Here is a 15,520-nt window from a genome sequence, read left to right on the forward strand (position 1 = left end):
AGGGGGGTGGTATCGAGTGTGGCCGGGGGTGGTGACATTCGGGGGTTGCTGTCACCCATCTCATCCTGCTGGGGTTGTGTTGGGCTTTTGGTGGCCTGGCCACCCCATCCTGGTTGTCACAGCGTCCTTGTCCCCTCAGGGTCACAGGCAGAGAGGGGAGCAGGGCACAGAGGCCAACAGATGGGACGTGGAGGGGGTCCCAACCCCCATGATGTCCCCAACACCCTCCTGTCACCGCAGCCGGGCGAGCGGTGTCCCCAGGCTGCCCCTGCACCATGTCTCTGGTGCAGGAGGGGGCCCACCCCATGGAGGACCACATTGTCCCCCACATGGGGACACGACCAGGACCACGGGGACCTCACAGCCTCTTGCATCGAACGTGCACGAAGAGCGTGGCCGGGGACAGGGACGTCCCGTCCTTGGAGAGCAGATGGATGTGCCGATACCCTGGGGACAGAGCCGGGGGCTGAGCGGGTGGCAGGGCGACCGTCCCCGTCCCTGGGGCGGCTGTCACCCACCTTCCCGCACGCTGGCCAGGGGCAGGGTGAACTGGCCCACGAAGTCGTTGCAGGAGGTGCTGTCGTGATCCTCCACCACGAAGCGCAGCAGCGCCAGCTCGGGCACCCGCACCTGGAAACTCAGCGTCTCCTCCCAGCGCGGGTTGAACCCTGCGGCACGGGCACGGGGGTGGACGCTGCACCGGCGACACCGGAGCACCGGGAACCCCGGCATGGCGACCCACTCCACCGGCCCCTGTGCTGCCCTGGCCCTGGTCTTGCACTGCGGGGTGGGGGCTGGGGTGGATTGGGGGAGTGGGGGATGTACTGGGCTAAACTGGGGGAATGGGGGTGGGAATGGGGCTGGGCTGGGTTATACTGGGGAAACCGGGGTGATACTGGGGTTGGGCTGGGTTATACTGGGAGAACAGAGATCATACTGGGGCCAGACTGGGTTACTGGGGGAAACAGGAATCATGTTGGGACTGGGCTAGGCCATACTGGGGGAATGGGGGTCGTACTGGTGTTGGACTGGGCTATACTGGAACAATGGGGGTGACACTGTGACCAGACTGGTCTGTCTGGGGGAAATGGGGTTCATACTGGGGCTGGGCTAGGCCATACTGGGGGGACTGGCTGCCCTGGGAGGTCCCTGGGGACAGGGTGCCCTGGACTGTCCCCAGAACCAGGGTGCTCTGGGGTGTCCCCAGGGGACTGCGATTGTCCCTGGGGATGGAGTGGCCTTGGGTGTCCCCAGGGGTCAGGGTGCCCTGGGGTGACCCCAGGGGACTGGGTGCCCTCAGGTGTCCCAAGAGATCAAGTCCCCTGGGGTGTCCTCAGGGATCAGAGTGACCTGGAACACCCCTGGAGATCAGGTGCCACGAGGTGTCCCCAGAAACCAGGTGCCCTGGGGTGTTCCCAGGGGACTGGGTGTCCTCGAGTGTCCCAAGAGATCAGGTCCCCTGAGGTGTCCCCAGGGATCAGGGTGTCCCTAAGTACCGGGTGCCCCGGGCTGTCCCCAGGGCTTATGGCACCCCACGGTGTCCCCAGGGAGGGCGGCTGGGTGGCACTCACCGTTGTTGGGTTGGTGGCGGGTCTGGTGGCTCTGGCGGTCACTGGGGACACCGTGGATCTCCACCCGCACCAGCGGGTCCACGATGGAGCTGCCGGTCTCCCGCGACAGCTTGGGCAGCTGCTGCGCCGTGATCACCTGGGGACAGCGGGTGGGGGACAGTGGCACCGGGTGACGGGCCCCAGGAGGGACGTGGTGGCACATGGCTGGGTGTGGGGACAGGGCTGGTGTCCCCAAGAGGGACGTGGTGGCACATGGCTGGGTGTGGGGCTGGGGTGGGGAGGATGGACGTGGTTAGTGCCACCCAGAAGGGATGTGGTTGATACCAGCTGGGTTTGGGGACAGGTTTGGTGTCTCCAGGAGAAGGGATGTGAGTGACACTTCCCTGGGCATGGAGATGGGCTCAGTGTCACCCAGGAGTAGGGACATGGCTGGTGCCCAAACAGATGTGAGGACAGAGTCAGTGTCCCCAGGAGGGACACTGGTGGGTGCCACAGGTGGGTGGCATCCAGGTGGACGTGGGGTTGGTGACACTCAGGAATCACAGAATCACAGACTGGTGGGGTTGGTGGCACTCGGGAGGAGATTTGTGGGTCACACCGACCTCATGTCCAGGAGGGACATGGGTGGCACCTGGTTGGGCATGTGGTTGGTTGGTGTCACCCAGGTGGAACATGGGTGGCACCTGGTTGGGCATGGGGTTGTGTCACTCAGAAGAGACGTGGGTGGCACCTGGTTGGGCATGTGGTTGGTTGGTGTCACCCAGAAGAGACGTGGGTGGCACCTGGTTGGGCATGGGGTTGGTGTCACCCAGGAGGGACATGGGTGGCACCTGGTTGGGCATGGGGCTGGTGGCACCTGGCAAAAGCTCTGCAGGTGACACCTGTCTGGGCACAGGGACCGGTCCAGTGTCCCCCAGCAGGGACATGGGGGCAGGGAACATGGGGTGCCCTCACCCTGATGTGCAACGCCAGGTGTGGGGACGCCGGGGACGCGTCCCCGGGGGGGCTGCGCAGGCTGGGGGGCTTCAGCACGTAACCGCAGCACCCGTTGCCCAGGAACCGCCCGGCGTTCAGGTCCATCTCGTAACCCGGTGTCTGGAAGTTGAGGGCCACTGCGGGGACAGGGGGATGGGGTGGGTGACACCTCCCTGGGAGGGCGTCCCAGGTCACGGGATGTCCCCCGGGGGTCTCACCCATCTGGCAGCCGGCGTTCCACATCTCCTGGGGGTCGTAGTTGGACGAGTCCATCTTCAGCCCGCCTGGGTAGACGCGGCTGAGCTGCCGCGCGTTGTACTGCGCCAGCGCCGGGCCTGGGGGGACACGGCTGAGCAGGGACCCTGTGCCCACGGGTGACAGTGTCCTGCCGCACCCGTGTGCTGGGGACAGGGACGGAACCTGCCCGGCTGGGGCGCCCAGGGTCTGAAATATGACCCTAGACCTTGACTTGGACCTTGTCCTTAGACCCCAGACCTCGACCTTGGACTCCTGGCCCCAGACCGCAGGCCCTGGATTCTCACCCAGATCTTCATCACAGCCGTGGATGTTGGAGCCTGACCCTGGATCCTGACCCTAGACCTTGACTTTAGACCCCAGACCTTGACTTTAGACCCCAGACCTTGACCCTGGACCCCAGACTCTGAACCCAAGCCCCAGATCCCAGATCCTGACCCGGGACCTCAGACCCTGAACTGAAACCCTAAACCCTGATCCCAGACCTCAGCCCCTAGACCCTGACCCAGACCTCAACCTTGGATCCTGACCATGGACCCCAGATCTTGTCTCTGCACCTCTGACCCTGGACCCTGAGCCCAAACCCCGGACCTTGACCTCTGACCTCAGTCCCTGGACCCCGACCAAGATCTTAATCCCAGCCCCAGACACAAGACCTGACCCAGGACTCAAATTCCACATCCCACACTCTGACCCTGACCCAAGACCCTGTGCCCCTCACCCTGGCCTCTGGCCCCAGACCCCAGTGCCACCAGCCTGGCCAAGCCACCATGTCCCCAAACACCACCCACGGAGCCACCCTGGTGACAGAGCCCATTGGTCTCAACCCCATCCTGCACCCCAGTGAAGACAGGAGCGTGTAACCACCCTGTCCCCATCATGTCACCCTCACCCGCCTCCTTGATGAGCTTCCGCGCCTTCCTCTCGCTGAAGGAGGACACCTGGCAGGGCCGGGGGTGGCGCAGGGCCTGGGCCAGGCCGGGGAAGGGGACAGCCTGGCAATACACCACCATGGCCGACAGCTCCGGGGCCACCTGCAGCGCCTCCTTGGCCTGCGGGAGCCACCGTGGTGTCAGTGCCACCCTGAGTCTGGGGGTCACCCGCCTGCCTGAGGGTCTACAGACCCCCTACCCTGCCAGTGCTGAGTGCTGAGATCCCAAAGGCCATGGGGACCCCCAAAGAGATGGAGGCAATGGAGACCCTGGAGGTGATGGGGACCCCACGTGGGTGTAGACCCTGAGGTGAGGGAGACCCCAAAGTGGACACCCCAGGATGTTAGAGACCCCAAGGTGAGGGAGACCTTGAAGTGATGGACAACCCAAGAGGATGGAGACCTTGAGGTGATGGGCAACCCAAGAGGATGGAGACCTTGAGGTGATGGGCAACCCAAGAGGATGGAGACCTTGAGGTGATGGAGACCCTGAGGTGATGGAAAATGAAGGCAATGGAGAAACCCCCACCCAAGGCAATGAAGAGCCTGAGGGATAACCCTGGAGGTAATGGAGATCCCAAAGTGATGGACACCCAAGGTCATGGAGTTCTCAAGGCAAAGGAGACCCCAAGGTGATGAGACCCCAAAAAAGGAGCACCCGACCCAATAGGGGAAGAAGGTGGCACAGCCAAGGAGTCCCCAAGTACGGTCCCCTCTGTCGCGCAGTGACAGACCCTCTGTCCCTGCAGTACCCAACCCCTCAGCCCCCTCAACTCCATCACACGACCCACCTGCATAGGTTTGACCTCCTGTGGCGGCTGCAGCGACTGGAAGAGAACAGGGCAACATTGGGGATGCTGGCAGTGCCCGCCTGCCCCGTGCCCCAGTGTGGCTGGGACACAGCGGTCCCCTGGCATTGCTGGGACATGGTGGTCCTCCAGCACCACCAGGACACCATGGTCCTCCAGAACTACCAGGACACCATGGTCCTCCATGATCACTGGCACACCATGGTCCTCCAGCACCACCAGGACACCATGGTCCTCCATGATCACTGGCACACTATGGTCCTCCAGCACCACCAGGACACCATGGTCCTCCATGATCACTGGCACACTATGGTCCTCCAGCACCACCAGGACACCATGGTCCTCCATGATCACTGGCACACCATGGTCCTCCAGCACCACCAGGACACCATGGTCCTCCATGATCACTGGCACACTATGGTCCTCCAGCACCACCAGGACACCATGGTCCTCCAGGACCACCAGGACACCATGGTCCTTCATGATCACTGGCACACCATGGTCCTCCAGCACCACCAGGACACCATGGTCCTCTAGCATCACTAGGACACCATGGTCCTCCATGATCACTGGCACACCATGGTCCTCCAGCACCACCAGGACACCATGGTCCTCCATGATCACTGGCACACCATGGTCCTCCAGCACCACCAGGACACCATGGTCCTCCATGATCACTGGCACACCATGGTCCTCCAGCACCATCAGGACACCATGGTCCTCCAGGACCACCAGGACACCATGGTCCTCCATGATCACTGGCACACCATGGTCCTCCAGCACCACCAGGACACCATGGTCCTCTAGCATCACTAGGACGCCATGGTCCCCCAGCACCACAGCCCTGGTAGAGCCCCTTACCTGCCGTCTGCTTCTCTCCTGCAGCTTCTCCTCCTCTTCCTCTTCTTCCTCCTCCTCTTCCTCCTCCTCAGGGTCCTGGAGGGAGGTGACACCCCGGGGACGGTGCCAGGACTCTGGCAGCTTCTTGCCCTTCACCAGGATCTTCCCCTTCAGCTGCTGTGGGAGGAAAGGCCGAGCTCAGGGCTGGGAGGGACATGGGGACACCGCGGTGGGCGGGCGGGCGGCCTTACCTCCGGGGACGGGAGGCTGTGGGGGTCCTGCCCCTCCAGCGGCTGCGTCAGCAGCATGTCCCCAAGGATGGCCTTCATGTGGCGGGCCATGGTGGCCTGCTGCTCCAGCCCGCAGTGGTTCTCCAGGGACAGGATGACAGGGTAGGGCGATTGCTGGGGACCGGGACAGGCTCAGCACCCAGGACCCACCACCGGTCCAAGGCCACCAGCACCCAAACCGACCTTGAAGGCGTAGTCACAGATGGTCTCAATGACATCGCGGAAGAGGATTTTGGAGGTGAGCGTGTGGCCGTGGTAGACGACGGGTTCTCCATCGGAGCCCTCCCAGCAGTCCAGCTCCACGCAGCGGCAGCCCGCCATCAGCGCCCTGCCCCCACACCGGCGCTGTCACCGTCACCCAGCCCGTGGGACCAGCGCGGAGCTCCCGAGCACGGGCACCCACCTGACATAGGCTTCGGTGCTGCTGGTGCCCCCGAGCTGGTGGCGGGTCAGGTAGGTGTTGTGGGACGAGGAGATGAAGTAGTGGCACAGGGGCTGCCCCATGTCCTGGTGCACCCGCGCGTGCTCCTGGTTGAAGATGTCACCGGCGGGCGAGAGCAGGTACATCATGAAGCCGTCCAGCATCATCAGGTCCTGCTGCCTGGCTGTGGGACACACGCTGCTGGTAGGGTGACACCCCGGGGACTGTCCCCAGCTGGATGTCCCCTGTCTCCCAGCAGTGCCACGTTCACCCCAGGCCTGGCAATGCAGCACACAGGGGACATGCAAGTCCTCTTGGGTGTCCCATCTCCATCCTCATGTCACCTATCCCGCTAGTGCCACATTCATGGTGGCATCCACGAGACATGGAGGTTCCTTGTCCCCATCCTGATGTCCTCTGTCCTGATAGTGCCATGGTCGCCCCAAGCCTGGGACTGTTGCACCAAGGGCACATGGAGGTTCCCTTTGTGTCCCACCTCCACCCTGATGTCCCCCATCCTGTTGGTGCCACATCCACCCTGGGGTTGCTGCTGTGATACCCGGGGGACATGGAGGTCCATCCCCATCTTCATGTCCCCTGTCCCCACAGTGCCATGTCCACAAGGCCACATGTCAAACCACTGGCACCAGATGCCACCCCAGGGAAGGGACACAGGGACACTCACCCGAGCCTTGGAGAACCATCTTGGGGAGGTGACACCACCCAGTAGACCCCCATCCCCACGTCACCCGTTACCTCCCCTGGCCTCAGCAGCACCCACCCCATCACCCCAACATCCACCATCCACCATCCCAACATCCACCATCTCACCATCCACTATCCCACCATTCCATCCACCATCCACGATCCACCACCCCAACATCCCACCATCCACCATCTCATCACCCCAATATCCACCATCCCATCATCCACCATCCCACCATCCACCATCCCACCATCCATCATCCACCATTCCACCATCCCACCATCCACCATCCACCATCCCACCATCCACTATCCCACCATCCCACCATCCACCATCCACCATCCACCATTCCACCATACCACCATCCACCATTCCACCATCCCACCATCCACTATCCCACCATCCACCATCCACCATCCCACCATCCACCATCCACCATCCACCATCCCACCATCCACCATCCCACCATCCACTATCCTACCATTCCATCCACCATCCACGATCCACCACCCCAACATCCCACCATCCACCATCCCAACATCCACCATCCCACCATCCCACCACCCCAATATCCACCATCCACCATCCCACCATCCACCATCCACCATTCCACCATCCACCATCCCACCATCCACCATCCACCATCCACCATCCACCATCCCACCATCCACCATTGCACCATTGCACCATTGCACCATCCACCATCCAACATCTCACCATCCACCATCCCACCATCCACTATCCCACCATTCCATCCACCATCCACGATCCACCACCCCAACATCCCACCATCCGCCATCCCACCACCCCAACATTCGCCATCCACCATCCCACCATCCACTACCCCATCATCCCATCATCCCACCATCCCACCATCCACCACCCCAACATCCACCACCCCACCATCCACCATCCCACCATCCACCACCCCAACATCCACCACCCCAACATCCACCATCCCACCCATGTCCCGAGCTGCCCGTCCTCATCCCCACCCGTGTCATTGAGCTCGTGGGTGTGGATGACGGCGCGGGCCTGGCGCAGGCTGGCGTCCTCGCCCTGGTCCCGCAGGAAGTCCCGCAGCTCCTCGGCCGACAGCACGTGGTCCTCGCCCGAGTAACGCCCAAAAAGCTCCTCCAGCTCCGGGCGCCGCAGCAGCCGCCGGCAGAACTCCTCCAGCTCCCGGCCCTCCAGCCGCTCGTCACCCGAGCGGTCGCACTCCTGGGGGGACCCAACCTTGGGGACCGTCCCCTGCCCATGGCCACCCCCTGCCTCCTCCTGCCTGTCCCTTGCACTTAGCAGCACATGTGATGAGGTTTTTTTGGGGGGTGGGTTGTGCCTGGGGGGGGTGTGGGGCATGTCCCCTCTGTCCCCACTCATTCCACAATGCTCTAACCCCCCAATCTGTGATGGAGCAGAGCAGAGCACCGTGCCTCAGTTCCCCCAGGTGGAAAGGGACCTTGGGAGATGCCCCTGGGGACAACACCACACAGGGGTGGAACGTCACACCTTGGGGACCCGCAGAGCAGTGCAGGGGGACAGCTCACCCACCACGCAGGAGCTCATGATGGGATCCAACCGTTGGTGGTGGATCCAATCATTGGTGATAGATCCAACCAGCGGTGGTGGATCCAACCAGTGGTGATGGCAGATCCAACCAGTGGTGGTGGATCCAACCAGTGGTGGTAGATCCAATCATTGGTGGTGGATCTAACCACTGATGGTGGATTCAACCATTGGTTGTCGATCCAGCCATGGTCAATCAGTCACTGGTAGATCCAACCATTGCTGGTGGTCATGGTAGGTGGCTTTGGGTGTGACAAGTCTGACAGTTCTCTGTGCTTGGGAAGGCAGAGAAGGACCCAGCGTCCTCTCTTGGGGACAGCAGGTGACAGGGTGCAGGGCAGGTACCTTGAAGAGCTTGTAGGCGTAGCCGTCGTCCATGTGGATGTTGATCATCCTCAACATGCTCTTCACCTCCCGAAACGACATCTTGTTGTCCTTGTCCCTGTCCGCTCGCTGCAGGACCCCATGGATCCAGCTGCACCAGGGTAAGGAAGCCACCCGCCATCACCCTACACCTGTCCCCAACCTGTCCCCAAGCTCCCCCAGCGCTGACAAAGGATACTGGTCAAGCTTCTGCCACTGGCTCATGGCCTGGAGCCGCCCCATCAGCTTGGTGAGCCCTTGCACCCAGTGCCGCGCGTCCTCCTCGCCCCGGGCCACCAGGTCCAGGTTCTTGCGCTTGCCCCTGAAGACCAGGGTGAAGCAGAGCCCCGCGGGGAAGGCGGCTCCGTGCTTGCGCAGACCCTCGGACTGATGTCCCTCGCGCACCCCCTCGATGTGTGTCACCGAGACTGCGGGGACACCGCGGTGATGGGGACACCCCCTGAGCATCCTGCAAGACACGCCGGCTGCTGAGGGACACCTAGGCCACCCTATGTGTCCCCAGGGGCATCCCAGGGACCAGGGAGTGGATGCTGTCAATGCCAAAGCCTGGCTTAACCCGCTAATCCCAGGCGAGACGGGGCGGGAGCCGCTGTCCCCTGCGGGTATGGGGACGGGGACACTGCGGGGATGGAGCTCTGTGGCAGCAGTGCCAGCTCTGGGCACCCATCCCAAATGAGGGAGTGGAAGGAGATGGGTGACACTGGAGAGCGGGGACAGGGTCTGGCTGGGATGGAGATGGGACCTCGTGCTGGTCTCATGGGGGATGGGGGGCAATGGGGGGCAATGGGGGGCACTGGGAGGCACTGGGTGCAGGGGGTTGGGGTCTGAGTGTGGGTTTGGGTTCTGGATGGGGCTCTGGGTCCCAGGCTGGAGTCAGGGTCCTAGAGGGGGCGGTAAATGTTCTGGACTGGGGTCCACATCTCAGCTCAGGGTCTGGGCCCCAGGCTGGAGGTGCAGGTCCCAGACTGGAGTCTGCGACCTGGGTGGGGGTCTGGGTGGGGGCTTGGGTCCCAGATGCAGGTTTGGATCCTGGGTAGGGGCTCCAGGTTCAAGGTTGTAGCCTTGATCCTGGGTTGGGAACTGGGTCCTGGGGGGAAATCCGGGTCTTTGGTGGGGTCTTGGTCCTGAGTCAGGGCTCGGGTCCCAAATTGGGGTCTGGGACCTGGGTGGGGTCCGGATTTTGGGTGGGGGTTCATGTCCCAGGTTGTGGGCTAGATCCTGGGCTGAGGTCTGGGTCCTGGGATGGGATCCAAGACCTGGGGGGAAATTTGGGTCCTGAGTGGGGTTCTGGGTGGGGGTCTGGGTCCCCACAGGCAGGTTTGGGGCACTGCCCTGGTCCCAACCCCTCGGTGCAGCTCGGGGCAGTGCAGGGCGCAGTCCAGGGTCCCCGAGCCCCCGGGGGACGGTCCCCAGCGGTGACACTCACAGCTCTGCCGGGAGCGGCTGCGCCTGGAGCCCCTCTCGAAGCAGACGGTCGCCCCGTCCTCCTGCAGGCGGAAGAGTCGCTCCCTGGGGCCCCCCCGGGACTTGACCTTCCGGAGCACGGACCCCCGCAGCATCCGCTGGACGTCCTCGTCCTCCGTCAGCCCTGCGGGGACCAGTCTGTGAGGTTCTGTGCTGGTACTGGGGGTACTGGGGGTACTGGAGGCTCTGGGGGTGTATTGGGGTACTGAGGGAGGGCTTGGTGTACATCTGTATGCACATCTGCATGTGTACCCCCCTGTACATCCCACGGATGGGATGGGATGGGACAAATGGGATGTAACAGGACAGATGGATGGGATGGGATGGGATGGGATGGGATGGGATGGGATGGGATGGGATGGGATAGGATGGGATGGGAGAGAGCAGACAGGATGGGATAGGACATGATGGGACAGATGGATGGGATGGGATGGGATGGGATGGGATGGGATGGGATGGGATGGGATGGGATAGGATGGGATGGGAGAGAGCAGACAGGATGGGATAGGACATGATGGGACAGATGGATGGGATGGGATGGGATGGGATGGGATGGGATGGGATGGGATGGGATGGGACAGAGCAGACACAATGGGACAGGACAGGATGGGACACAATGGGACATGATGGGACGGGATGGGATGGAACAGATTGGATGGGACAAATAGGATAGGACAGGACAGGACATGGTAGACAGGACAGGATGGGACATGATGGGACAGATGTTGACAGGACGGGACATGATGGAACAGATGGGATGTAACAGGTCAGATGGGATGGGACAGGAAGGGATGGGATGGGACAGAGCAGACAGGATGGGACAGGACATGATGGGATGGGATGGGATGGGATGGAATGGAATGGGATGGGATGGGATGAGACGGGACGGGACGGGACGGGACGGGACGGGACGGGATGGGATGGGATGGGATGGGATGGGATGGGATGGGATGGGATGGGATGGGACAGAGCAGACAGGGTGGGACAAGACAAAATGGGACATGATGGGACAGACATGACAGGACAGAATGAGACTGGATGGGACAGGATGGGATGGGACAGAGGACAGGACAGGCAGGACAAGCCACTGCAGCTGGCCGAGGGGACAGGACACGGCAACGCAGTGGCAGAGCCCAGCTCACACAGCACAGCACAGCACAGCTGCTAAATCCCAGCAAAGCCGCCCAGATCCCACGCGGGGAGCGCTGGGACGGTGCTGGCAGCCGAGGCCAGGCCAGGAATGATGACAGCGTGGCCTCAGGGGACACGCGGGCTCGCGCCCGGTCTCACAGCAGGGCAGGGACTTTTCCGTCCATTCTCCATAAAGCAGTTATTTCCTCCCATTTTGTTTTGGCAACTGCTCCTTCAAAGCAGCCTCAGTGCCCACATCCCCGCTGCGGCCCGAGACGCTGCTCCCAGGCTGGGAAACGGCAGGTTTGGGGCTGAGCAGGGACATCCCGAGCTGGCCGTGGCCTTGGGAACATGGCACCAGCTGCCACCACCTCCTGCGGGGTCACATCTGCTCGCAGTGCAGGACCAAGGGCACCTTCAGAGGGCAGGTATGGACACATCATGCAGAAGCATATGAGCGTGTGGATGTATGGATACAGGCACACGGGTACACAGATGGACAGACACAGAGATGGTTGGGCACGTGGACAAGTGTATGGATGCCTGGACATACGGACACATGGTTATACGGATGCAGGGATGTATGGATACATGGATATAGGAATGCAGAGATGTACGGATGCAGGGATGCACGATGCAAGGAAACACAGGCACGTGAATGCATGGATGCAGTAACATATGGATGCATGGACACATGGAAATACATATACAGGGATGTGTGGAAACATGGATGCACGGATGCAAGGACGCACAAACACACAGGCATATGGATGCATGGACATATGGACACACTGGTGCATGGATATAGGGATGCAGTGACACAGAGGCATGTGGATGCATGGATATAGGGATGCAGGGGTGTATGGATCCATAGGCACATGGATGCAAAGATGGATGCATGGGCATATGGATGCACTGATGCATGGACACATGGATGCATGGATGTACAGACACAGGGATGCAGAGATGCAGGGACAGATGGGTGCACTGACGCAAGGACACACGGACACCTAGTCACGTGGATACACAGACACACAAGCACACAGATGCACAGACCCATGGGTGCGTAGGACATGGTGACACAGGGACACACGGAGCTGCAGCAGACACACGGCCACATCGAGCCCTGCAGCTCTGGGCACCTGGCTGCAGGTCCAAACCACGCATAAGCTGCACAGCGGTGGGAGCAAAGCAAACCCCGCGGCACGGGGCCAGCCCGGCCCTGCCCGCTGCTCCCACGCAGGACCTGGCCCGGCCGCCCCACGGGAGCGCCGTGACCTTCCCGGCAGCCGCTCCTCCTGCCCACACCTCAGGGTCAGCCCTGCGCCGGCAGCGCTGCGGCAGCACTGTTGTGTGGGGAAACTGAGGCAGGGTATTAGGTGAGGGGCCCATGGAGATGGAGCTGAGCCTTGGGGACAATAAACACCCTGAGCAAGGGGGCTCCTGTCACCCATGATGCGGCTGAACCCTGACCCTGCTGGCCCTCAATATCTGGGGCAATACACAGCTATGCTGGGGCTACCTTGGGGACCCCTCCCAGGCACAGGGACCCTTCCCTGCTGTGGGGGACCCCATTAACCTCGGGGACACCCCTTGCTATGTGTGCCCTCCTGGCTATGGGGGACCCCATCCACCTTGGGGACACTCCTTGGCATGGGGACCCTCGTGGCCATGGGGAGTTCTCCCCATGGTGAGGATCTCACGTAACCATGGGGACAATTTCCTCCATGGGGACCATGGCTACCTTGGGGACACTCCTCACCATGGGGAACCCCATCCACCTGGGAGACCCCTCCCTGCCATGGGGGACCCCATTAACCTCGGGGACACTCCCTGCCATGGGGGAGCCTTCCAGCTATGGGGACTTCATGTAACCTTGGGGACATTTTCCCACATGGGCACCTCGGCTATCCTGGGGACCCCTCCCAGCCACGGGGACCGACCCCTGCCGTGGGGGTCCCCATCCACTTCGGGGACCCTCCCACTCACCCAGACCCCCCCATGTCCCCGGCTGGCACAGCCCCCCCGGAGTTTCTGTCCTCCCTGTGGGGTCCCCCGGCGGGACCGGCCCCGGGACTCACCCATTTTTTTCAAGGCTCTCCCGGGCCGGCGGGGGCCACCGGAGCCGCCCGGCGGGGAGCGGGGCTGCTCGGCGGCGGGACGAGCCTTCCTGCCGCAGATCATCGTGCGGGGCCGGTGTCCCGGGACCCCCGGGACCCCTGTACACCCGGTGCTCCCGGTGTCGGCGATGCCCCGGTGTCCCCGGCCGGTACAGCCGGGCTGGGCGGTGGCGGAGGCCGGGGCTGGGCTGGGGCTGGGCGGCCCCGCCGGGACCGGGGCCAGGCGCGGGGAGGTACCGGGAGGAGCCACATTTCAGCCCGGACGGTGTTAACCGTTTGTGCCGGCCCGGGCCGAGAGGGGCTGCCGGTGGTGGGCTGCACCGGGGTCCGGTTCGCACCGAGGTCCGAGCTTCACCGAGGTCGGGGCTGCACCGAGGTAGTTTGCACCGGGGTCCGGGCTGTACCGGGGTCGGGGCTGCACCGGGGTCCGGTTCGCACCGGGGTCCGGGCTGCACCGAGGTCGGGGCTGTACCGGGGTCCGGTTCGCACCGGGGTCCGGGCTGCACTGGGGTCGGGGCTGCACCGGGGTCCGGTTCGCACCGGGGTCCGGGCTGTACCGGGGTCGGGGCTGCACCGAGGTAGTTTGCACCGGGGTCCGGGCTGTACCGGGACGGGGCTGCACCGGGATTGTTTGCACAGGGATCCAGTCTGCACCGGGAACGGGCCAAGATCCCGGTGTGCACCGGAGGAGTTGCTCTGCACAGCGGGTTCCCGTTCCGAACCGAGCAAGGACCGGTCCGCCCCGGAACGGACCGGCGGTCCCCACCACCCACCGCGGATCCTCCAGCATCAGGGACCGGCCCAGGGGACACCCCGGTATCTGTCAGCGGACCCTGGTGTGCATGGGGGTCACAGCTGCCGATGTCACCGGTGGGAACCCAGGGGACCCCTTCCACCAACCTGGGGACAAGGGGACTCTCGGAGCCCCCTCTGCCATCACACCCGGGGACACTGGGGACCCAGGAGACTCCCCTCTGCCATCACAGCTGGGGAGCCAGTCCTGCCTAGCCCACTGTGTCCCCACCCCATGGGCACGGTGGCACTGGGGCTGTAAGCAGCCAGTGTGACCCTCCTCCAGGTGACTGTCCCCACCGGTGGGACAGCAGCAGGTTCTGGGCAGAGGAAAAGGCGGTGTCACCAGTTTGTCCCCAGTCCCAGAGCCCCACACACCCACCTGTCCGGCTGGACCTGCACATGTGTCTGTGCGAGCATGTGCGTGAATTTACCCCAAAGCCCCTCAATTTTACACAACCCACCTTTCCCACAGCCACCGTTTGCCGAGGGCATGAGGGGAGGGGACAGGTGAGTGGTTGAGGGGACAGACCCCCTGTCCCCAGCCAAAGGTCCCCATCCCCACAGCCTGGCCATGGCCATGAGTGATGGAGCAGAGGCAGAGCTGGGCTTTGCTTTCAAGCCCGTAGCTGAGCACGGGGCTGTGTCCTTGTGACATGGAAAGGGCTGTGGGGCATTGGAACAGGCTGCCCAGGGTGGTGCTGGAGTCACCATCCCTGGAGGGCTGGACAGACGGACATGAGGTTCTCAGGACATGGGGCAGACCCAGGGCTGGGTTATGGTTGGACTCAATGATCTTGAGCATCTCTTCTGAGCAAAATGATTCTGTGATTCTACAATTCCATGACAAAAAGTTATTTTTGACTGCACAACACAGCTACTTGCAAAAATCTGCCATGTCGGGGTAACACAGAGGCCACTCCAGGGCTGGCCGGGCTGTGGGAACCAGGAGCTGCAGCACAGGGAGAGGAAATATTGACAGCGGGAGGTGACTTCCCCTGGGACTGGGACAGTGGTGGCACTGCCAACAGTGGTGACACCCAGAGTGGGACAGTGGAGCACCAAGGGGTGGTGGTGGGGCAGCTGGGGGCAACATCTGGGAACCCTGGTGTTATCTGGGTGGTACCCGAGCATCCTGGGTGACACCTGAACACCCTGGGGCAACATCTGGACACCCCGGGGCAACTTTTGGGCATTGTGGGTGATACCTGAGTATCCTGGAGCATCATCTGGGCAACCTGGACAACATCAGAGTGCCCTGGGGG

At 62.7% G+C, this 15,520-nt stretch overlaps 1 protein-coding gene across 1 annotated transcript; it reads right to left on the reverse strand.

Annotated features, from left to right (window-relative positions):
- Positions 1 to 358: 358 nt before the first annotated feature.
- Positions 359 to 13,527, reverse strand: PLCD3 (phospholipase C delta 3; the record flags this gene model as incomplete). The annotated part of the gene is made up of 15 exons (XM_080359908.1): positions 359 to 447; positions 519 to 668; positions 1,572 to 1,707; positions 2,526 to 2,683; positions 2,765 to 2,908; positions 3,694 to 3,853; positions 5,403 to 5,558; positions 5,633 to 5,785; positions 5,855 to 5,999; positions 6,075 to 6,276; positions 7,794 to 8,019; positions 8,710 to 8,839; positions 8,927 to 9,155; positions 10,175 to 10,336; positions 13,425 to 13,527. The coding sequence occupies 15 exons, from the start codon at positions 13,525 to 13,527 to the stop codon at positions 359 to 361; spliced, it is 2,343 nt and encodes a 780-aa protein (XP_080216034.1).
- Between the last annotated feature and the right edge of the window lie 1,993 nt (positions 13,528 to 15,520).

This window comes from Nesoenas mayeri, assembly GCF_963082525.1.
Source record: "Nesoenas mayeri genome assembly, chromosome: 26".
Classification (NCBI taxonomy): domain Eukaryota; kingdom Metazoa; phylum Chordata; class Aves; order Columbiformes; family Columbidae; genus Nesoenas; species Nesoenas mayeri.